Here is a 24,463-nt window from a genome sequence, read left to right as displayed (position 1 = left end):
ATGTACACAAATGAAAATGGAAAATCATAGTGGAAATAAAAAAACCAAAGTATATATCAAAATTGATAGGATACAATGAAAGCAGTGCTTGGAGGGAAATTTGCAGCCTAAAATACTTACATTAAGAAGGAAGAAAGGTTGAAAATTAATGAGCTGAACATCCAAATCAAAATGTTAAGAAAATGACAAATGATCCTGGGTTCAATTCCCAACACTAAGGGGAGAAAAAAGCTCATAAATGAATAAACACAAAGAAACTAGCAAAACAGCATTACCCTGATAATGAACCTAATAAACATCACAAGAAAGGAAAATTACAGGCCAATATTTCTCATATTTATACATGTAAAAATCTTCAATAAAATATTAGGAAACCAAATCCAATTGCATATTAAAAGGATTATACAAAATTACCAAGTGAGATTTGTCCCAGGGATAGAGGGGTGATTCCACATGGAAAATCAATCAGTGTAATATACCATATTAATAGAATAAAGGAGAAAAAATCATATTGTTGCCTGAAATGATGTAGAAAAGGGCATTGGATGTAGAAAAGGGTCTTTCATGATAAAAAGAACTTGAGAAAGTAATAGAAGAGAACTTAACATAATAAAAGGCATTATTAAAAAAAATCACAGTTACTGGTGAAGAACTGAAACCCTCAACAAGAATATAAGCCCTATGTTGAATCCCCTCAACTCCTGATAATGTAGAGGTCACAAGAAGTTACTAGTGCCCCAAGCAGCCTTCCAGAAGCAAAAGAAAGTTCTCTGGTTAGGGAGATATAATCTTATGGAATCTCAAATTATCTCTAGAAATTACAGTATAGTGCCCAGAACTCAATAAAAAATACCTAGACATGAGACAGCAAACACAAAGAGAAATAATAAGGGAAGAGATTTGCAGGACATTTAGACAGCAGAAATATTAGACATGGACCTCTACTGTGTTTAAGGAAGTGAATGGTAAGGTTGAGAGTTCAGAAGAGAGATGAAAAGGATTTTAAAGAAAATTTGGAAGGAAATATAAAAATGGAAATTTACAGTACCTAAAATTGATAACTCAGTGGATGGGTTTAACAGCTGAAAAAGGGAAAAATCATGGGAAGCACAAAGAAACAAAAGAATGGAAAATACACAAAAGAACATAAGAGTCACTTGAGACCTAGAAAGGAGTCTAACAAATGCCTGTTACTTTCCTGAGATTATTGCAGTTGCCTCAAACCTAGAGGCTTGAAACAGCAAACACTTATTCTCGTATAGTTCTGGAAGCTGGAAGTTCATGCCAAGTGCCACTGTGCTGAGATCAAGGTATCAGCAGGGCCAGGTTCCTCTGAGGACCTAGAGGAAAAGCCATCCCTTGTTTTTCCCAGCTTCTGGTGGCTGCTGGCATCCTTTACCTGTGGTTGTATCAGGCCAATCTCCATCTCCATCTTCACATCCCTCTCTTTTCTGTGTGTACAATTGCTCTCTGCCTCTCTTACAAGGACAGCTGGAATTGGGTTTAGGACCCACTCATATAATCCAGGAAAATCTTCTCCAGATCCATGATGTAATCACACCTGCAGAGACTGTTTTTCTTTATGGTGCTGGGACATTTTTGGGTGGCCGTGGTTCCAACAGTTACAATATGTATGACTGGAGTTCCTGAGAAAATGGAGTATAAGAAATATTTTGAAAGGCAATAGCTGAGATTTCCCAAAAGGTTTAACCAAAAAAAGAGTAAATAAATAAAAAATAACAAAAAATACCCTGTTTTTTGATCCATAGTTTCAGCAATCTCCAAGAATTCTGGGTAGGATAAGAGCAAAGGAAACCAAACATTACAATATACCTGCTAAAAACCAAAGATAACGATTAAAGGCACCCAAAGAAAAACTATGCAAAATCTTTGAAAAGCAACAAGAATTCTGAACACTAACCTCTCAAGGAAACCCTGCAGGCAATGGACATATGTACATATATACATGGTATGGCACAAATATCCTACAAAATTATAGGTGACTTTTTGAAAATCAAAATGAATGAAGATAGCCAGGTGAAAAAGCACCTTCCTATAATCCCAGCTACTTGGAAAATCAAAAGTTTTAGGCTACCCTGGGCAATTAAGGAATATGGTCTGAGAATAAAAAATTTAAAAATGGTCCGGTGACGAGACTTACTGGAGAGTGCTTGTCTAACATTTGGGAGGCCCAGAACTACAAAAATATATATGATAACCTAAAAATGGGAGAATTTTCTCCAACAAATTCTTCATCATACTATAGGAACAACTACAAGGTAGAGATCCAGACATGACTTCAGATGTAAGTTTAGAACTGGTTTCATGAAGAGGAAGGAAGAGATGAACAACTATGTGGGCCCCACTGACATTGTGAGAATCCACCAGAGAAGCTCCCGCTGGTTGAAGGGGGGAAAACGTGAGCTTCAGTAAGGATAATACAATGGATCAAAATCCTGAAACATGTCTAAATCCACAAGATCATAATGATTCTAAAACATAAAAAGAAAACTTAATGGCGCACTGCTGAAGGATGAAAGTAAACAAAAGCGTTCTCTTAAATATTGGATATAGAAAGAAAACTGCTTTAAAATTGCCTGTTCTGTATCAGTGGTGGGGAACGTATGGCACATGTGCCATAGCAGGCTGTTTGTATCATTGAAGGCTCTAAAAGGTTCACCATCACTGTTCTATATGAACTGTACCCCTGGGTATTTAAATGGTAAAGCAGGGGAGGCAGCTCTATGGAATATCTGAGGTAATAAGGAGAAAGATGTCAAAATTGAGATGCCCCCATTTGCAGTCCCTCAAAGGATTGATGGGTGCAGGCTCTGAACACCAAGGCCGGCTGACCTCAGCAAAGAGAGACAGCCAGCTCCACCCACGCCTGGCCAGGGACAGACCTGAGGGTGCTCAGGCCTCTAGAGCCATCTCCTCCATCGCAGGAAACACCGAGGCTAAGGAGGATAGGGAGCTGCGGGGACATTGGAGCTGGATTGAAGGTGGCCGGGCTTGCTCCTGAGTTTGCGTGCAGTGAGAGCAGGGCTGGGGCTGAAGCAGACAGGATGGAAGGAGAAGGCGAGTTCCAGGGCACTGGCTGCGGGAGGCTGATGGCAGGGAAAGGGACTGGAGCCTGTGGAGGAGGCAGAAGCCTTGACTAGAAGCTGCTGTGGTCCCAGTGCTGCTGACCCTTCAGGGCTGCTGACTGCAGAGCTGGGCAGGGCCTCAGCCTCCCAGAGAGCTCTGGGGGTGCAGCTGCTCCAGCAGGTGGGGTGTAGACTCTGTGTGGGGAGGACACAGAAGGACCTTGGCTGTCTGAGAGGAGAGCTACGGCCTGGTGAGGGAACTAATGGCACACTTGGTGACACGGACAGTTAGCCCCATGTCCCCGTGGGTCACACAGTGAGACGCGTGCAGTCAGTGTTTCTGGACAGAGGACTTTATTAGGGATCCTTGGAGAAGGAGGCAAGGAAATATGTTCAGTTGGCTTCCAGGATCTCCTGAACCCAGGGCAGGAGTGCAGTGACACGAGCATACACAGCGGGAGCGGAGGTGTCGCAGGTGCCGCTACCCCAGGACACGATGCCTACCAGGGTCCAGGCTCCGTCCTTCTGGCACACCAGGGGCCCACCAGAGTCACCCTGCAGGGAGAGACAGGACCTGACTGCAAGCCTGAAAGGGGTTTTGGGGCCCAGAGTGCCTAGGCTGGCCGAGGCAGGGAGGGGGCAGAGAAGTGACAAGGATGGGCACAGTGGCACTACCCAAGCTACTTCCATCTGGGTGCCATGCAGTCCAGCTCTGCCGTCTACTCCTGAGCACCATGTGCAGGTGGCCTCCCCTGTCTAAGCCTGGCTGTTGCCTCTCATACCCTGGGACCTGTGCTCCGGGGGCTGGGGTGAGGACTGAGCACCGTGGGCAGCACAGCTCAGGCCTAGAGGGAGGGCTTCCTTGGAGCTCCTGCTGGCACCAATGGGGCCTTCTAAGTAGGGAGGGTGGGGGAGCCCAGGCCTGTATGCAGGGTCCCTGTGTCCCTCCTGGTTTGCCTGGACCATACCATGCAGGAGGAGACGCCGCTGGCCCCGGCGCAGATCATCACGTCAGTAATCTTGGTGCCCCAGTACTTCTTGCAGTTGGCAGTGGACACCAGGGGCAAGACTGCCTGCTGTAGCTTGTCGGGGGTCTTGTTAGCTACAGGGAAAGGAGGGGTGGTTTCACGGCCCTTCTCCCAGCCTACCCTCATCTGTATCCCCACTCCAACCCCCAAGCCTGGAGAGATGTCTCTGCTGAAGGCACTACAGGGGGGCATGGGCAGGTTGCTGAGGGCCCTCTTGCTCCTTTCTAGGGCTCTCTTCAGGAGCTTCCTGTCAAGTATACTTCTATTAGCCCTCAGTTTATTTGTGTGTGATAGATTTTTAAAACTTATCTTTGTCTTAATTGGCATATAATAATTATATATTTTATATATTTTTTTAAATTTTTGAGACAAGGTCTTGCTATGTAGTTCAGGCTGGCCCTTATCTCACTATGTTCCCTAGGCTGACCTTGAACTCGCAACCATTCTCCTGTCTCAGCCTCTCGAGTGCTGGGATTACAGGAATATGCTGCCATGCCCAGGTATTTTATAGATTTTTAATTTTTAAAAAGCCATTTGGATCACATCTGAGGATTCCTGCTGCCTAGATAGCCACAAGCCTAGGGACAGCTCCTGCAGTGGAAAGCTGCATCACACTCACCATTGTACTTGGTCTTGCCCCAGCCAGTGGTGACACACAGGGCCCCAGCAGAGAAGTCATCACTGGCACTGGGAAGGCACACGGCAGACACGGTTTTGGAGAACTGGGCAGGTGTGGCCAGCTTCAGCAGGGTGATGTCATTGCGCACGGTGAATATGTTGAACTTGGGGTTCTTGAAAACCTGAGGGTGACAACCACAACCTCAATGAGGACGTGGAGCAGCCAGGCCACATATCTCAGGGAGACAAGCTGCTGTATTCTGGCCTGGTACCTTTGCGATCTTCAAGACCTGGACATCCTCCTCATCAGAGCCTTGGTCAAACTCCCCAGCCACCACCACATCGGATGTTCTAGGCACGGACAAGGGAGGGGTTGGGAATAGGATGGGCACTGCCCTCTCACACCCACTACGCTCCCAGACCCTGGAGCTGGGAGCAGAGCCTGGGCTATCTACTCACGTGACCCCGCAGTGGGCAGCGGTGACCACCCAGTCCGGGCTGATGAGGGAGCCCCCGCAGAAGTGGAAGCCAGTTTTGTCCTAGAGAGCAAGGAAGGAGGGTCACAGCTACTGCCTGGGTAGCCCCCCAGCCTGGCCAACCTCCCAGGGTACTCTTACTCTCCACATCCCCTGGATCCCTAGCTCACCTGTAGGGACACCTGCCAGGGCCAGGAGCCGGGGACAGCATCCTCGCCATTGACGATCCTGGCCAGGCCACTCAGCACAGGTTGGACGGCAGGGACTCCACAGCCTGGTTGGAGGTAGGAGTGGGAGAGGAATGTGTGTGGCCTGGAGCCAATCTGGCCCTGACCTACCCGTGTTCCAGAGCTACTGGTTTCTACCACAGGGCATCCAGCTCAGATCAGGATCCCCATTCCACAGTTATCTATTTTTCTGAAGGCCTTCACTGAAGACTGGTACTGCCCAACATAAAAAACCACAATAATCTATTTTTATAATAGCAAAAAAGCAGGGAGAGAGAAGTCAGGTATTGACATAGTACATTACAGAGAGTATATTGAAATGTAAGAACTGGATCTCCATGTGGATAAATCTAAAAATTATGAGTAGAAAAAAGCACGGTGTAAAACTGAGGCAGAGTAAAATGCTATTTACATAAATTTAAAAAATTTTTTTTGTTTTTTGATTTTTTTTTTTGGTACCGGGGATTGAACTCGGGCCCTTGCGCTTGCGCAGCAGGTGGCGAAACCACTGAGCTAAATCCCCAGCCCAGATCTGCTAAATCTTGACAGTATACACCTGGATGTCATCTAATTTTCTATATTTTTAAATTTCTTTCCTAAGTGTGTGTGTGTGTGTGATACTAGGGATTGAACTCAGGGCCTTTGCAGTGAGCTATATCCCCCACTTCTCATTTTTTAAATTTTGAGAAGACAGGGTTTCACTAAGGCACTAAATAGCCCAGGGTGGACTCTATAACTTATAATCCTCTTGCCTCAGCCTCTCAGAGTGCTGGGATTACATGGGCATGCTACAACCCTAGCCTTTCTTTCTTAATTTAATAAACAAGCTCAATGCATGCCCAGCACAATAAATAAAACCCTTCCCAGAAGCCTCATGAGGGCTGTGGTCACCTCCTACCCTGCCCACAGGTGCTTCTGGAGCCACCAACCAAGGCTGGGCTGGTGTGTCTCTTCCACTCCTTTTGCAGGAAGCTAGGAATCTGAGAGCCCCTGAAAGACCTTCTTCCTGCAACCTTAGGTCACCTCAGCACTGGGTGAAGCCAAGGAGCTCACCTCTGGTTGGAGACAGAGCTCCAGGATCATCTTGTGGGTCCTGGCTGTGGGGGTCATGAAGGCCTAAGGCCCCCTCCCCACATTCTCCAGGCCTGGTGGCCCAATGTCCCAGCACTCACCATGGACGGCTGCTACCAAGGCAAAGCAGGACAGAAGCCAAAGGGAGACCATGATGCTGCTGTCAGGGAAGGTAGTGTCTGCCTGTTTTGTGGCCCCTTTTATGTCTACTAGTATCCCCTAAACCATGCCCAGCAAGGGAGGCCTGAGGGCCACCCCTTCTTATCCAAGGACCTTGGGTGATAAGTGGGGGCCAATCCCCTCTCTCAGCCAGGCTGGCTTGAAGCCTGGAAATTCACCACTCCTGGGAAAGGAACAGCTGCCCTGTACCCACACCACATAGCCTGGACAATGGCATGAGCAAGACCCATGCCAAGCCAGGAAACTGGGCCCTGCAGAACCTGGCTCATACAGCCTTTGCCAGCAGGCTAAGCAAGAGACCCTGCTGTCCCTAGCACCTCAGGGAGGCCTTGCAGCCATGAATTAAAGGCATCGCTCCCTCAGGGTTCCGAGGAGACCCACCACTGGTGGCTGGGGACTCAGAATTCTGCAGCGCTGGCCCAGGACCCTGAATATTGGCTACAGGGGCTCAGCGAAGAGTAGTTCAATGAATGCTCATCTAAAAGCAAAGCATTGTGTGGACGATGGGAAATAGACAGGGAGTCATCTTGTCCCAGCCCATCAAGCAGTTTGAGTGTGGGAGGGTGAGTGGAGTGGCCTGGGCCTCAGGATGGCAAAGCCAATGCCAGGCCACACACCCATGTATAGCCAGTGCTTAATGGAATTTTTCTGTGGTCCTTCACAATTAAAGGAAGCAGTCTTTGTATGAAGCATTAGTTTCTTATAAAATGGGGCCTTGGTGCCACACCACAAAATAACAGAACAAACTCTTAATTGTCATAGGACATGCCAGTTGTGTCAGACACAAGGGCAGGAAGTGGGGGCAGCATGTATTTTCGGGATCCTCCACTGTTTCCAGCTGTAATGACAGATTAGGAAACCAAACCAATGAGAACAGAACTCAGCATTGCAATGCACAGGGTATGTTGACAGTGGTGGGATACACAGGCCCTGCTGTGTCTAGGTAAGTGACAGAGAGACACAGTCAGTGAACTGAGGCTTTCTCTAAGGCCTCAGGCTCTGTGATCACCAGGCCAATGTCATCCAGGCAAAACCTGGTCCAGGTGAGCAGAACAGTGGCACTGGGCTTGTTAGGGCAAAGCTGTTGATCTGAACTTAGTACATTGTGAAGTTTCCTCTGTCCTTAACTTATAAGTTCAGATTAGTACTGTGTCTTTCAACAAGGAGGAGTCATGACGTCAGCCTGTACCGAAAGCAGAAGCTCCGGCTGGTGGTGGCCATGCAGAGAGGTGTCAGTGTACTGCACGTCCTGGACCCCTATCCTGGAGACCATGGTCCTAGAGCTGCTTTTCCAATCAGTACTGTGGCTTTTCCACATTGTTTTCATGTGGTAGCTGTCAGTGTGTCATCGAGCAGCAGCCTGGGCTCTGAGCACAAGGAATTTATGTTTCTGTTCCAGGCTAGGGGACTATTGAAATACTAAGGTTTGCCAAGTTTTTCCCATCACCCATTATATTTCCCTTGCCTTGAAGATTTTTCCAGAGCAGAAAACAAAAGCAGCCTGAAATCATGGGCTCTTTCTGTCCACTGTGAGAGCTGAACTCCTTGAAGACTTGAAGATACGGAATCTGTCCCTGGGAGGCTCAGGACAGGGGAAGGAAAGCTCAAGATGAGCAGTGGCAGGGCTAGGGACAGCAGGCTGGCATTTGTGTGTGTTTGCTGCTGTGTCTTTCATACCTAGCTGTTTCTTTTGGCCCCAGCCCAGGCCCTGTTCAAACCAGCCCTAAAGGCTGCATGCCATGGCTGTGTGCTGATATTACTAAGGGACACCTTGTGCCACCACCTGGCCCCAGCCATCTCCACTTCCTGTCCACGTGGAGGAGGCTTATGGGGAGGCCCAGCACTCCCATTTCTTAGTCAATGAACACTGATCAATACAAACCCAAAGGGGCAGTGAAAGGGGAGCAGAACATGGCCCCACAGCGATGTGGAGCTCAACCACCATCCTGAGCCCACAGAAGAAAGACAGACCCTCACCTGAGCCACAAGGTCATGTGCTGCCAAGCAGTTGCTTACCTCAAGTTGCTGCTCCTGGAAGGAAGGTGAATGCCCATTCTTTAGCCACATTTGTACAGGCATTTGATTACAGAAATGGTCTAAGTGACAAAAAATCATAATGGTGCTGCTGTCCTTTGTCTTCCTATCTCCGTACTGTGGCCCCAGGAGCCTGACTCTGGGAAGGACCCAGTCGTCCCCTACATAAATCTTTCAATGACAGCCACTCTTGGTGGCACACACCTGTAACACAAGCCCTGTGGGAGGCTGGGGCAGGAGGACTGCAAACTCAAGCCCAGCCTGAGCGATTGAGTGACTTGGTGAGACTCTATCTGAACATTTAAAATAAATAAATGAACAAATGAATGAATAGATAAATAAATAAGGGCTGGGGATGTAGCTCAGTGTGAAGGCCCTGGGTTTATTCCCCATTAATATCCACCCCCCAAGAAAAAGAAGAAAAACAACCTTTCAGTGACAGCCTGGATGGTGACCTCACGAGAAGATATCAAATCTCAGAACCCCTAACACTCCTGCTGTGGCCTCAGTCCCTTAACGAGTAGGCCCAGTAATAGATTGGAAAATTCAAAATTTTTGATATCTCCCAGTACCCACAACCTTTGCCTTGAGACTTTGTTTCAAGTTGGAAGGAGACAGGCTCAAAATTTAAAGGCACATGGCCAGACTGCATATAAAAGCACATGTCCAAATTTTATCAACAGCAGCCCAGGGAGCCCAATAGGAAGAGGAACCCCAGCAACATGTGCCCCAGTGACCGGCAGGTGATGCAGAACCACACTCTTCCTTCATCTTCCCCTCATTTCCAGTTCAGGACCCAGGGAAGGGATCCTGGAGCACCTCTCACAGTCCCACAATGGAATTAGCCTGCATCCAAGTGCTGCATGAGCAGCCATAGCTGAACCCCAGGGGCAGGGCTGTTTATAACCAAAAGAATGAATTTCTTCCAGACTGGAGGCTAGAATTGCCAGTGCAGGCTGCCAGCACTTTTGGGGTTTCTGAGTCCAAGATGATGCATTGAATACCGCAGTCGGGCATGCCTTCCCCTGGAGGAAGTGGGGAGATCCCTCCCTATCCCAGTTTCAATGTGGGTTGCAGAGTCCCCACCACTTAACCATAGCATCCCCAACTTGCAGCTTCACCACCCACAGCTTCCCCCACCCGCAGCTTCCCCCATCTGTAGCTTCCCCTGCCCACAGCCTGCACCATGGCACATCTCAGCCTCCCAGGATCCCCTGCCTGCCTCAGTCTCCACCACTCACAAGGGATGTGGCAATTTCCTGCTGTAGCAAGCTCTGCAGAATCAGACCCTGCCTACTCTCCCTGGGTCTTATGGCCACAAAGGCCTAGCTTCTGCCAGGCCACCCTTGCCACCCTTGCTCGATATCTGAAACATGAGTTTGTGTTCTCTGAAATAGAACAACCCCCTTGTGTTGTCAGCCCACAATCTGTCTCCCCACTGTGGTCAACCATCCTACAGATCCCCTTGACCCAGCTTTCACTTACATAAACACTCCTTGTGTTGTCCTGTTTGCATCTGCCCCTTCAGGGATGGTGAGTCAGCTTTTCCATTGATGTAACAGAACATCTGAGGCAATCAATGGAGGAGGAAAGGTTTTTTGACCCAAGGTTTCATTAATTTCAGTTCATGGTTGCTTGGGGCCTGTGGTGAGGTGGAGCATCATTGTCGGGTGAAAGTGGCCCAGCAGAGCTCACTTCAGGGCAGCTGCGAAGCCAAGCCATGGCCTCAATGACTCCACTTCTTCTACAAGGCCCCACCTCCTAAAGGTTCCAGTATAGAATGACACACTAGTGACCAATCCTATAGTGTATAAGCCCTTGTGGGACATTTCAGATCCAAAACTACATGGAGCATGGATGTCTCGACTCTGTTGACCCTACAGAAAGGGGTCACCAGGAGCTGCAGACATCCATCAGTCTTATCTTACTTCCTCAAATGACCCTTCACTGGTAGGTGGTTTGAAACAGAAAGGATGGGTTTGAATAACAAGCAACCAGGTCTGTGTACTTCGATTGCATTATTTGTTGTGGTTAAGATCCTTGAGCTAATTCATTTTTATTTATTTATTTTTGGTACCGGGGATCAAACTCAGGTCCTTCCACTTGTGAGGCAGGCGGCGGAACCACTGAGCTAAATCCCTGGCCCTAATTTTTATTTTTTTATAGGTGCATGTTTGCAGCACCTAATGATTACATTCCTTGTGGGGAGTTGGTACACATATACAACACACCTTAGTTCTTTTTACATCCCCTTACCCTTCCCTCCTTTCCCCCTCCCTCTGTGCCTTGGTCCCCTTCCCATTTGCAAAAGATCCATCACCCTGTTTCCTATTTCTTTTATTTTACTCTTTATTTATACTTTGGGTTTCTCCTATAAGAGAAACTATGCGATATTGAAGCTTGTGTGTCTGACTCATTTCACTTAACATTATGGTTCAGACAGTGTCTTGCTAGGTTGCCCAGGCTGGGCTTGATCTCGAAGTCCTCCTGCCTCAGCCTCTTTTACCTAAGGCATTTGGGTTCCATGTCTCAGAAGATGCCACAGTCCTAACAGTGCCAGTCCTGGAGGGACCCGCTTCCAATGACTCGGTCCCCTCCGATGGTTCCATGCTGGGCAGGCCTGCTCTTATGCACAACCCTCACGCCAGGTCTCACTCCAGGGAGTGGCTGGGCAGGGATGTAGCTTCTGGGTCTCTTCCCTTCCTGTTGCCATTTCTTGTGCTGGGCAGGTCTCCCAAGTACATCTCTGATTTATACTTCTGACCTTGCTTTGGAGTCCCAACTCCTGGTGTGTGCCCAGTCTTGAAGTTCTCTGCCTTTCAGAAGGAGCAGGGAAATTTCATGAAGGCGACTCTCAGAATGAGTTACACTCAGATAGGGCATAGGAATCTAATCCTTCTGTTTTGCTATTAAAGGAAACTGGATAAGCATTGTTGAAAACCATTTGGTAGTTTCTATGAGCGTATCTGTGTTAGCATTTTGGCCCTGGGATCACATAGCAAAGAAAGGCTTATTTTGGCTCATGGAGTCAGGCTATGGACACCTGACTCAGTTGTGTTTAGATCTGTGAGGAGGCAGAAACATCATGGTGGAAGACCTGGCAGAGGAACACTGCTAAGCTTATGGCACCTGGGAAGCAGAGCAAGAAAGAGCCAGAGAGGAAGGGGCTGAGGACCAGATGCAGTCCTCAAGGTCACAGCACCATGATCCACTCCTTCAGCTGGGCCCTATCTCTTCTCCATCACCCCAGTAATGCCATCAAACTGTGATCTCATAAAAGTGATATGGGGGAATAGATGTAACTCTCAAACCTGCTAGATATCTGAAACATGAGTTTGTTCTCTGAAATAGAACAATGAATTCTAGGAACAATGGAGGCTAAGAGTAGGAAAATTTTATTTAAGGAAAGATAGCTTATGTCTAAGAAAGTCAGAAAGGGGACTGGAAAGTGGGTTCCCCTGAGAACCCTGTTTCTTGGGGGTTTTATGGAACAAAGCCACGAGGGAAGACAGGTTCAAGGTGGGACAAAACTGTAGTCAACTAGTGAAATTACAAATACAGTCACTTAGGTAGTATTGATCCAATGAGAAATCGGAAGGTGGACATGAGGTGGGACAAAATTATGATCAACCAATAAGATTAGGACAAGTATAGTCACTTAGGTAATATTGATTAAATGGGGGATCCAATGGGGCAGCAAGTCATGTAGCAAGCATACAAGGACAGAACAAGGATTTTTCATGGAAGTGATGGGTCAAGGATCTTTCCTGGAAGGGATGGGTTAAGGCTGTGGTCCCCTACCCAGGTGATTGAAACCTATTTAGAATATCAATCAGTGCTATTCATCCCTAGGGGAAGTTCCTGGGTGTAGCAGTTTCTTTTTACAATGCTGGCCTTCAGTGAATGTCTTAATTGTCCTTCATGTTGGGTCCTCAAATGTTCTCCATGCTGGCTCCTCAAGAGTCAGCCCTGTCTAACTGCCTACAAAATATCTAACTTGCTTATTGACAATAAAAGGATTACTCCATTGATGAAGTAATGGACCCAGTCAGGACCCAAGCACTTTCCACAAAGCCCATCAAGTGTGATCCCAGTACTTTGCAGGGCTGAACTACAAGTTCTACTTGCAGGAGAACTACAAGTTTTTGAGACAGGATCTGCTATGTTGTTCAGGCTGCCCTTGAACTCACTATGTAACACAGACTGGCCTTGAACTTGGATTCCTCTTCCTCGGCCTTCCTTCCAATTGATAGGGTTATAGCAAACTTAAATGTTTTAAAGAATCAAAACGAAAGCTAATCTATGGGAAAAGAACTGAGAACAGAAGCTGCTTCTGGAAATGTGGGACAAACTGCCAAAGGGCAAGGGACCTTTCCAGGGAGACAAATATTTTGTTTCTATCTGAATAGGTAATGGTTTTAGGGTTACTGGTACTGCCAAAAGGCTTTGAGCTACATACGCTTTAACTGTTTACAAAAGAAAGACCCAGGAAGGGATTTTCTCCATGTGCACAGGATTCTTGTTGGTCCTGCAGATCCAAAACCTAATTTCCTGTCTTCCTCTCCCATGCAAAGATCAGCCTGCCCCACCATGCCTGCACCTGTGCTTTCCCACTGCCTAGCATGTGCTGGCTGTAGGCTCCAGCACCCACAGAGCTGCCCATCTCCACCTGGTCCACAGGATAGGCCCCTCTTGCATCAGCTGCTGGACTCCATCCTGATTGCTGCCCTTGAGCCCGGGCACCTGTTACCGCTGTCCATGACCTGAACATTGCCTCCTCCATGATGTACTTGGCTACTTCCCCAAATTGAGAAGGCCCTAAGTTCAACCCACAGTACTGAGAAAAAAGAAAAAAAAAGTAATGATATAACTTCTTAGCTGGTGGTGGTATGTATTTGACTTTTTTTTAAAATGGGCTCTCCTCCTCCAAGACCCCACTCCCCACTGCCATGTCACCCCCAAAGGCAGGACTTGTGGTTTTCTCTGGTCTATTCTAGGAGGGCCTGGTGAGCTGGTGGGCAGCACGGCTGAACTGTCCCTAAGGGATGGGCTCCTGCAGAGGCCTCACTGCCTCTGGTATGGTCGTACCAGTGTCATTACACTGTCTTCTAAAATGAGCACAGGTTATGAACAGGAAATTCACTCAAGACAAGTATAAAGGCTGACAGTGCGGATGATGTGTGAGACCTGTTCCTAGTGCTCTCAGGAAGGACTTTGTCGTTTGGGACCCGAACCATGAACCTTCCGAACTGGAGAGTGAGAAACGGTCAGAGAGGTGAGTAACCTGCCCAGGGCTCCACAGTTGCCTCACCCCACAACCTTCTAGTCCCAATGCAAAAGAAATGAAACCTGGACTCGGAGTATCAATTTCCTGGGCCTTCAGGGGACTCGCCCTGTATTTGGCAGCCTCAGCCCCAAATTTTACCCTGCTCCCCACATCCCAGAGGCTGAGAGAGGCAGGAACCAGGTCTCCTTGCCCCAGGCTCCCATGCTTCACTCAGATTTTATTTTTGAGTCAGGGTCTCACTATGCAGTTCAGGCTGGCCTCAAACTCATGATGTGTGTCGGGTTGGCCTGGAACTAACAACAATTCTCCAGCCTCAGCCTCTTGAGTTCTGGAATTATAGGTGAGCATCATCACACCTGTCTTAGTCAGATGGTCCACAGGCCCAACTCCAGAGGCCCTGCTGTGAATGGGCAGCTTGTCCCTGAGATCCACTCTGCCCTGGCCCAAGTGAAAGCCACGAAGCATGATGGAGCCTTTCCTGAGCCTCCCTGGCCTCTCTCAAGACCTCAGGGCAAGGCCTGGTCCCCAAACTGCTCTCTGATTGACCTCACTACCCAGGAGTCTCTGAACAACAAACAGACCCAATAAATTCCATGTCCCCCAGACCCTGAGTGACGAGGCTGGGCTCCAGAGGGGGATGTGGAGAAAGGCCCTGGGTCAAGGCCCTCATTTGTTCAGTCCCACCTCTGCCCTGGGCCCTGTGATTAGGTGTGGGCTGCAGCTGCTGCCATCCCAGGGGCAGTGCCAGCCCTGCTTTGCCACATTCTGTCTGCTTGGGCACTTGGCCATGGAGGGCTCATCACCCCAAGGTCTCAGATGACGCATGGCATGCAGGATATATATAGTGGGGAGCTCTGGGGGCCACCTGCACCACGTGGCTGCAGAGCCATGGGCTCCTTTGTGGCTGGGCCCTGCCAGGCACTGCCCTTGGTAGGCATCTGGGGAGCAGAGGCAGGAAGGCTGCTCCTCTTGTTCCCAGTTATGCTGGGCAGTCACCAACCCCTCAGAGCAGATATCTACAGTGGGGACCCAGAGAGGACAGCACTGGACCACATTCTCCTCCCAGGCCCAGACGCCACCTCAGAATGTGGCACCCCCAGCCTGTTCCCCTTCCCACACCCAGCAGGGCTGAGCCAGGGGAGGAGGCAGACACCCCTAGCTGTGTGGAGGCCTTGCACCCTATGTGGGGTACAGGGAGGACAAGTCTAGGGGACAGGAAATCCTCTGAGCAGTCAGCAATGACCTTGTGGGCAGCAGTGGCTTTGTGCCCACTTAAACGCCTATTCGCTGAGCACTACTATGTGCCAGGAACAGAACAAGCACTTTGCCTGCTGATCTGTCCTGTGTCCTTATACCAGCCCTGAGAGGGTGACAACTGTAAGATCCCCATTTCTTGCGTGAGGAAACTGAGTCTCTGAGCTCAGCAGTTGAGCCAGGCAGCAATGGAGCCAATGGTCACAGCCACATAGCCCGGCCTCCCTGCTGCTCCCTCCCGCAGCCCCTTTGGCTTGTCCAGGCTGGGGGGGGGGGTGGGTGCAGAGGAGATCAAGTCCCTTGTATCCCTGTGTCCAGCACAGGTCACACTGAGTTGCCTGTGGGGACACCAGGGCTGGGCAGGACTCAGGACCAACTTCTAAAAGGAGTGGAGAGGGGAGCTGAGCTGGAGTAGGTGTGGAGGAGGCTGGGATAGAGGAGCTGACACTTGAAGGGCCCACATCAATTTGGCTTCCACCCTTCACCCAGCCAGTGGAGTCCCCTTTATCTAACCTGTGCTGAGTGTCCTGGCTAGGATCATCTATGGCAAGGATGCTGTCCCTGGCTCCTGGAACTGGCAGATATCTGTGTAGGTACACAGGGATCCGGGGTTACTGGCCGGGCTAGAGTGCTGCCCAAGTGGAGCTGTGACCCTCTCCTCCTCTCCTCTCTCCAGGATAAAACCCTGAACTTCTGCACGAGTGCCATATCACCCCAGCCTTGGTGGTCATCATTACCCACTGCAGGGTCAGGTAAGCAGGTAGACCCAGCTCTGCTTCCAGCTCCAGGGACTGGAGGTTGAAAGGGGAGCAGGCACATCCTGTCCCCAAACCCTCCTGTCTCTGTACCAGGACATCCAACAGTGGTGGCTGGGGAGTTTGACCAGGGCTCTGATGAGGAGGCCGTGCAGGTCCTACAGACTGCCGAGGTACCAGGCCAGAGGACACAAGCTTATCCCCCAGAGATATGTGCCCTGACTGCTCCAAGGCCTCACTGGGTTAGGGTTAGGGTTAGGTTTAGGTTAGGTTGTAGCAGGTGGCTGAGCCCCTTGTGTCCACTGCCCAGAGCAGGAAGTTCAGGGGAGCCTGGTCACTGATGTGACAATCTGTGTTGGGGCCAGTGTTGTCTCTTCTTTCTGTGCTTGACCTCCTGTGCTCTGCCCATACCTTCTCCCTTCCCATTGTGGGCTCCTTCGATCAACAATCCAGGCCAGAGCTTTGTCAGGGAGAGAAAGAAATGAAAGTCTCAAATAGGCTTCTGTCCTCCCAGGCCCTGCCTGCCCACTAGTCAGGGAGAAAGGGCTCCTAATGAAATCTCTGCTGGCCTCAGCAGATGAAGCAGGAAAGGGACTCTGCTCAGAGCTGCCATGTTGCAGAATTTCATTCATATCCATGTGGATGGCACTTCCTGGAGTTGCGCAGTGTGCAGCCTGGACTGTGGAACATGGTGAAAACACTTCCTCCCTCACAGCAGCCCCAGGACCAGCCCCACCCATACTTTCTCCTTTAGTCAAGCTCTGGAATCTTCTCCATGGTGGCTGCTCAGAGCCCAAGACCACCTGATTAGGGTGACACTAGGTTCTTAGGGTGAGGGTGCTTCAGAGTGAAATGTGCTACACAGAAGAGCCCTCCCTGGTGCTCTGTACCCTTCTAGCAGCAACTTTGTGAGGAGGAGGCTGGACCACCAAAATGGGAACAGGGCCAGGGGCACAAGTCTGTGACCTGGTAGGGTCCCAGTTCCCCTTGGTACCCAAAGTGCTACCTCCCCTCACATCTGCTGCCAATCTGCACACCACTCTGGTACCTTTCCAGGTCCCCCACCGCTTGGCTATGCCAAATGTAAGCAGACACCCCTGTCCCCTCTCTTGTTTTAGTTCAGTTCACCCACTCAGCCATTCTCCCCATAAACCCAGGGAGAGGGGTCACCTGGCTCCTTTACCTTCCAAGTCCATTTCCTAACCCTCTTCAACCCTATTCTCCCTCCACATCTGTCCCCACAGCCCATCCCCTCCTCATGTTCTCCTTGCCACCCCCAGGCCTGGGCAGCCAAGGGTTTGTCCCCAAGTACCCCAGTCCACTCCTCCCACAGACTCAGGCCATGAGAGCAAGGACCTCAGGAGCAAGATAGCCCCAACTCATGTCCTAGGACTGTGAGCCCAGAAGGGGACAGATACCCACCCCTCATGGTGCACAGCAGGTTGGAGGAACTGTCCATGGTAGGATCCTCAGCCCAGTTTCTCAGTCCTGGGCCCCCATTTCAGATGCCTTCAGTCTCAAACCCCCTTTATAAGGGGAAATTTGTGAGTATGAGAGTGTGTGAGGGCCCTGCAGGCACTTGCTGGGCATTAGGAGGAAGGTCCCTAGATCGCCTTCCAAGAAGGTGGGATCTTTGGACTTTGATGGGGAAGAGGGTACTCCTGAGTTCTAGATTTCAGCATGCATCAACCCAGAGGTCTGTGTCTCATCTATCTGGGCCCAACTTTGTTGGGACTGTTAGCCCATCTTGGTTGAGTTTAATCCTTTGGCCAATATAGCTTCTCTTAAAATTTGACCCCAGGGTTGGGGGCGGGGAACAAGAAGGAAAAAAATAGAATTAAAGCTTTTGTAAATAAGTTGGAGGGAGGGTTAAAGGGAGGGGAGGGAATTGGGGTAAAAAGAGGAATCAAGATATACCATGTACATGTACAAATTCCTTTTGATGAATGTGATCATAAATTATACCAATTAAATTAATTTTAAAAAGTTTGATCCCAGGCCTATTCTTCAGCTCTCTGGGCTGTGGCTACACAAGATAAAGGGTGCTTTGTGTTAGCTAAATGCCAGTTAATCACTCTCAGCTTTGTCCTTTCTCCAAAGCATCCTCCACCCTCTGCTGAGGATTTCACCCAGATGATTTGCACTGAGCTACATCCCTAGTCTTTTTTTTTTTTCCAACTCCTCCTCTCCATTTGCTTAATTGCCCAGGGTGGGCTCAACCTTGGAATCTCCTTGCTTAAAATTCCCCTAGTGCAGGAATTACAGGTGTGCACCACCTGCACCATGCTGGAGCGTATCCATCTTTCAAAGTTTCTGTCAAGTCTGGGGGTGTTCACCACCGCTCTTCTGCTCCCTTGTCTGAGCGCCTCACCAGGATGGTAAACTCAGTACCAGTGATGAATTAAAGACATAGAGTTTAAGGCAAGGAGAAAACATCACTGGAAAAGGAGAAAAGTGGATAAGAGAGATAGCTATCCTGGTAAGACTCTGGGTAGGGAGCTTCTGGAAAAAGGCAGGACCCATTGGCCTTTGTTCCCAACTGCTTGTACTGAATCCCAGGGCCTTTCCCCCTACTTGAACTTGCTATAGCCCAATTAGTTCCCTGGGTGGCCATAGATCAATCCCAGGCCCCAGGATCTTAACCCCATGCCCTCCACTAGGTGCACATTCCCAACTGGGCTTTATTTGGTTTTCTCTTGTCCTATCAAGGGGCTTATGTCTAGATTTGTGGGTTGGTTAGAAGGGGCCTTACTTAGAAAGTCGAGTTAGTGATTTAGTGCAGTGTTATAGTGGCCCTAGAGTGGGACTAATATATATATATATATATATATATATATATATATATGGAGAGAGAGAGAGAAATGTAGTAGTGTATGTGCTTTTATATATTAAAGAAGAGTCCTTTTTCTCATGACCACCCCTCGTCTTTTTTGCATTTTATTGAAGTTGGGCAGGGGCAACTAACCTTTATCAGCTTTTCTGTTTGTCCTCTTAATTACTTCCTCTACCAAAGCTTTAACTAGTTCTAGTCCAGATTTGCCAGAAAGCCCAATAAGGCTCTCATTCTCCCTTACATTTCCTCCTCTGATAGGTCCATCCAACTGCTGGTGGGGAATTGGGCAATGACCAATCTGCATCTTCATGCTGAATGAGGTCATTATTAGGGAGCATTGGATGGAGGTATGTACGAGGGTGGGTTGTCCAATGGGCCTTGGCAAAAGAAATCTAGCACCTTTTTGTGGGTTCTGTCTACATGCTCAATTGGATTTTGGTAGCCTCTAGCTGATAATATACAAATTGAACCAAGAGATATTCAAGCTTGAAAATACTATGACCAAAGCATGAGCATTACAATGGAAAGTCATATTGTGGAAGGAATGGCTTCCAGACATTGCTCTTAAGGGGTTAGAGTAGCAATTGTAGCCAGTTGGCTTTTAGGCCTGTCTATAGGTGTGACTGAAAACTGCCAGGAGAGGAGTTAGACTATGTTTAGCCTATATTGTTATTACTTTTATATATGTTTTGTTATACTTTTTTTGCAGGTTGTCCAAGACCAAGTTAAAGTGGGAATTGTATTAATCAAAAGTTACCCCTCTATGTATATCAATGTCTGTTAAGTCTCCTCAGCCATTACTTTGGGAACCATGTACAGAGCCTCTTAGTTTGTCAGTCCATGTCAGCCTGCAGGATAGGTTAAAGCCTTGCTTGACCACTGGCTTACCATGGAAGCATGGGAGATGTTTTTCATTTTTGTGACTCTCCTTGTATCCCACTGTACATTGGTTGACTCTTGTCCTTTAGGATCCAACAATCTACTGGCTCAGGAGGTTGGGTCACTCATCAGTGTGGTAGCAATCTGTACAAAGGTCTCCTTATGTCCTGGATCCTTGTTGACCTTGGAGGGCCAGGCCCAAAATATTGGCTGTCCTCTTAGCCCAGTTATCTTTCTAGCTCTGGTCTTCAAACTTCAGTTGTTGAACATCCAGAAGATCAATAGGTTTAATTATATTATTTTATCTAGATACAAAGCACTATGAAATATATAGTATGACCAAGGAACTGGTATTTCCTTACATGGTTGTCTTAGAAGGTGTATCCCTGCAGAATATTAACCAATAAAGGTTTACAGAGAAAACTTGAGATCAAGGGCAACATAACCTTTTAGCATAACAATCAGGATGACATAATTTTACAAGAACGATTTGGTTTTATTTTTGTATCTATAACACATTTAAAAGTCTATGTTAGTGTACAGTAACTTCAATATCTTTTTGACATAATGAACCTTTACCCAAATTCATCATCCTTTCACAGGGTGCCATTGAAGAAGAATGCATGTGTCCATGAATACAGATTATTAATGTCCAACCTCTAGTCTCTATAGTGACATTGCATGGACAGCACTGTGTTTGAGCATCTCCAAGTGTTGTAACAACTACATAACATACACTTAAAATAAGCACAAGCCTTGAAAAATCATTGCATCATCTTGCTGGCTATATCATGTTGGATTGACAAGCACATCATATCACAAATAACAAACACATATAAGGGAAAGCAGATGCTTGAGGCTAAAACAAAGTTTATCATAAACAACTATAGCATGAAGTCACAAGTATGATGACCTGTTTTTCTGTTTTGCATCCTTGAAGACTTGTACCCTTGGAAATCATGAATACATTTAATATACCATGAAGCTGGCAATAATGAGTATCACAGCTATATAGAAATTGTGGTAAAAGTTAGACTCCTCTTAAGATGGTTTATACTGTGTAACCCTATTGTCAATAATTAAAGGACATTCTTAGAGCTTTTGTATATGTGGGAAATGGTGTTTATGTCTGGCAAATTATCCAGAGCAATGCCCAAGGAAGCATTTCTTTTCCCTCTCTTTGTTCCCCTAGGCCTAGAAATTTTATGCCCCATTTTTGGTTAGGTGCTGTGACTGAGTTTCCTTTAACTGCTATAGTGGACATTTTTTGTGAATTCTGAGATTAAAGGCTTCTTTCTTAAACTTTCTTAAACTTTGGTGGTCTAATTCTGCAGGGAAAGAAAGACTGAGTGAGAGATATTCTTCACATCCCAGGGCATCCCCTGATGCAGGAGATCCCTTGTTTCCAAGGCCAATGTTGTCAGGGTTGGGGGAGGCCTGCCAAGCCTCCCGGCTGCCTGCTGCATGTTTCTACCTACATCATCATGCTGAGCCCCAACCTGCCCTGTTGCAGATGTCTACCATGATATTTTGCTTCCTACTTTCTCTTAAAGAGACAGGACATGTCCCATCTCACCAAGAAGTCCAATTGTAGCCACAAAATCCTGCCCTGAACCTCCAAACACTAGCAGTGTTCATCAGCATTATACTCATTCATGGATTTGGATCAAGCATTTTTGATGTGCCTTTCTCCCCTGGGAATTGGACAAGGGCTCTTGTAGCCTTTCTTATGTCTCCACTAATAATACCATTTAAACCTCACCCCAATGGAGTCTCCTTATGTACCCTGAATTCTTTTCCTGTGTATTTAAGACTCATTCAGGACATGTTTCAGTCACACACTTGTCTTCTAAAAATATCCTGCCCACCAAGAGGCAGTACTTATCATCCATTTTTTCTTTTTTTTTTTGGTACCGGGGATCAAACTCGGGACCTTGGGCTTGTGAGGCAGGCCCTGGAACCACTGAGCTAAATCCCCGGCGCCTATCATCCATTTTTTCTGCCTTGGCTTGTATAGACACCTCAGGTGTCTGTTTTATCTCCCCTGGATCAGTTTTATTGTCTTCAAAACAATGGTCTCAGGTGTTCTATGGCTTCTGTGAGGAGATGGAGTATCCAGGCAGATCAGGCCACCTAAAATGGGGTAAGATGTGTCCTTGTAGGCACAGAATCTCCCAGGTGAGCCCACAAATTTTAGAAATGAATTTGCTTGTCTAGACCTAAATGGGATTCCAGAGGCAGCAAAAGCAAGGCAGTAATCCATACTCTTTCAAGAATGGTGACCATATAGTCAGACAGGCACATGACAGTTGAGAAGCTGTGTGCTTTAATTTTAACTTTTAAGTCTTTTTTTTCCATTAGAGGATTTTGGTCCCATTTTCAGGTTTTGATCTTGAGTGTCAATGAAAACACTTAAATTATATTATACCAACATCAATAGGCACTGCATTTGTAAAACCAATTTTTATATCATTTTGATTGGCTGTCAACCTGGGTGGAAACATGTCATTAAATTTAAAGGCATCATTGCTTTTATTAACTGAATTAAGCTAGCCCATGCTTAAGCTATGTGAACCACAAGCATTTGAGATGCCTTGAGTGTTATTCTATGTATAAGCCAATTTAAGTTGTACATCCAAAATTTTTAATATATTTGGCTGTCCTCAAAACCTATATAAACCATGGAAATCTCAAAAAGAGCAACTAAAGAAGTTGTTGAGCTCAAACAAAGCAGCTATAGGTATTATAACCACTTATCACAGAATGAATAGATAGACAGACAAGCATAAAACAGTTGTTTTTAATTGAGAGTGCACCCTCAGATGTATTGGGCATTTCTCTCATGAGTCTGATCAGGAAACAACTATTATTTTAGTTTATGCCACAACCCATACTTGGAGCCTTTGTCATTCCCCATTCCCCAACTCCACTCCCGCCTTTTTGTTCTTTTTCCTGTGGCCACTTGCCTGGAGTGGGTTACATGGGCCAAGTTGCACCTGTGCCTGAGCTCAGTCAAGAGCAAGGCAAACAAGGGGAATGCTAAGGAGAGCCTCTCTGGACACAACGCTGCAGCATTTGCCTCAGCCTCCCCTCCTACCTCCATTTCCACCTCCACTGCCAGCTATCTTTGTGGGCGTAGTGGGGAGCAGCCATGGTGATCAGAGTGAGCCACACTGTGGAGCACAAGGCAGGCAACTTTAGCAGGCAGATAGGCAGGGCACAGACTTGGGAAATAAGGGGATGTGGGGAGCTGAATGGGTGATGGGATGTCCCACTTTAGGGTCATCAGAGGGAGGGCAGGGTGTGTAAACCTGGGCCCAGAAAGAGCAAAGCCCAGTATATTGTTGAATTTTGATTCTTGACCCATTCTGCCAGTCTATTTCTTTTGATTGGTGAATTGAGACCATTAACATTGATGGTTATAACTGATACATATTGTGTTATCATTGTCATGACTTTTTCTTTCTGTTGGATTCTCTCCCTCTACATTTAATTTCTTGTTGCACCTGATGGGTTCATTCTGCTATGCTTCCTGAGGTTGTGATCCTCATTGTCTGTTCCTAGGATATTGTCTAAGATTTTTTGGAGTGCTAGTTTGTTATTCATGAAGTTCCTAAGGTGCTCTTTGTCATGAAAGTATCTTATTTCTCCATCAATTTTGAAAGATAGTTTTGCAGGGTACATCAATCTGGGTTGGAGGCTGTTTTCCTTTAGAATTTGAAATACATCACTCCAAGCTCTTCTTGACTTGAGAGTTTGTGTTGAGAAGTCTGCTGTGATTCTGATGGGTTTTCCTTTGTATGTGATTTGTTTCTTTTCTCTAACTGCTTGTAGAATTTTGTTCTTCTATTGGGTTTCTGGAATATGAACAATCTATGTGCAGATTTTTTTTTGATCAAGGCTATTTGGAGTCCTATATGCCTCACTTATCTGTATGTCAAGTTCTTTTCCCCTGCTTCAGAAGTTTTCTGCCATTACTTCTGTGAACAGTTTTTTTATGTCATCTTCACCCTCTCCTGTTTCTTCGTTGACTCCAGTCAGTCTTATGTTATTCTTCTTTGCATCATCTAGCAGCTGCTGGATTGATTTCTTGTGGTCCCTTACAATTTTGATCCAATTTTTCTTTTCCTGGTCACTAATTGCAATCTTATCTTCTATATCTGAAATTCTGTCCACACATTGGCTCATTCTGCTGTGTAGACTTTCAATGGAGTTTTTAATTTCCTGGAAATCTGTTTGCTTCTGTTTTATGGATTCCATTTGTTTCCTATGTTGGGATTCCATCATGTTCCTCAGCTCCTCTCTAGATTTATTAATCATGTCTTGCACTATGGGCACAATCTCTGCTGTTATCTGAGAAATTATTTCTGATTTCATTTTTTCCAGATACTATTTTGCTGCCATTTCAGGGAGTTCACGTGGTTGAGTATCAGAGTGTTCCATCTCATTTCCCTTTGGGATTGCTGTAGCTGATCTGGAAGTTTGGTTTTGAGACTTGTTTATGTGTCTTCTCATTTTGACTGGGGTGGGGGTGGGGCTGCTATTGGCGCCCATGCAGGTCACCTCCTCTGGGCTGGGAGCGGTGTCATGCGAGCAAAGACCAGTAGGTGCAATGCATCCTGGGCCACCTGCGGTCCCCATGGGCAAATACTTTTAAAAGATGATTCAGGTGGGGCTGGTGGCATTAGTCATGTGACTCCAAAATTCACCCAGTGGTTGACCTTGCTGGATTCAC

At 47.2% G+C, this 24,463-nt stretch overlaps 1 protein-coding gene and 1 long non-coding RNA gene across 2 annotated transcripts; one reads left to right on the top strand and one right to left on the bottom strand.

Moving 5' to 3' along the window:
* Nucleotides 1-3,423: 3,423 nt before the first annotated feature.
* Nucleotides 3,424-6,725, bottom strand: LOC101710293 (chymotrypsinogen B). Its single transcript, XM_004842840.3, has 7 exons — nucleotides 6,608-6,725; nucleotides 5,379-5,482; nucleotides 5,192-5,271; nucleotides 5,005-5,083; nucleotides 4,734-4,914; nucleotides 4,055-4,188; nucleotides 3,424-3,641 (listed from the first exon to the last, which is right to left on the bottom strand). Exons 1-7 carry the CDS (start codon nucleotides 6,657-6,659, stop codon nucleotides 3,480-3,482), a joined length of 792 nt encoding a protein of 263 aa, XP_004842897.1. The 5' UTR covers nucleotides 6,660-6,725; the 3' UTR covers nucleotides 3,424-3,479.
* LOC110348765 (uncharacterized) lies at nucleotides 5,466-24,263 on the top strand. The gene is made up of 3 exons (XR_002394292.2): nucleotides 5,466-13,995; nucleotides 15,938-16,013; nucleotides 19,108-24,263. It is a non-coding gene; the product is annotated as an uncharacterized LOC110348765 (long non-coding RNA).
* Nucleotides 24,264-24,463: the final 200 nt, after the last annotated feature.

This window comes from Heterocephalus glaber, unplaced genomic scaffold, assembly GCF_053883595.1.
Source record: "Heterocephalus glaber isolate CG9 unplaced genomic scaffold, H.glaber_assembly_v1.0 deba00000071, whole genome shotgun sequence".
NCBI lineage: Eukaryota > Metazoa > Chordata > Mammalia > Rodentia > Bathyergidae > Heterocephalus > Heterocephalus glaber.
This window is presented reverse-complemented; position numbering and strand designations above follow the sequence as displayed.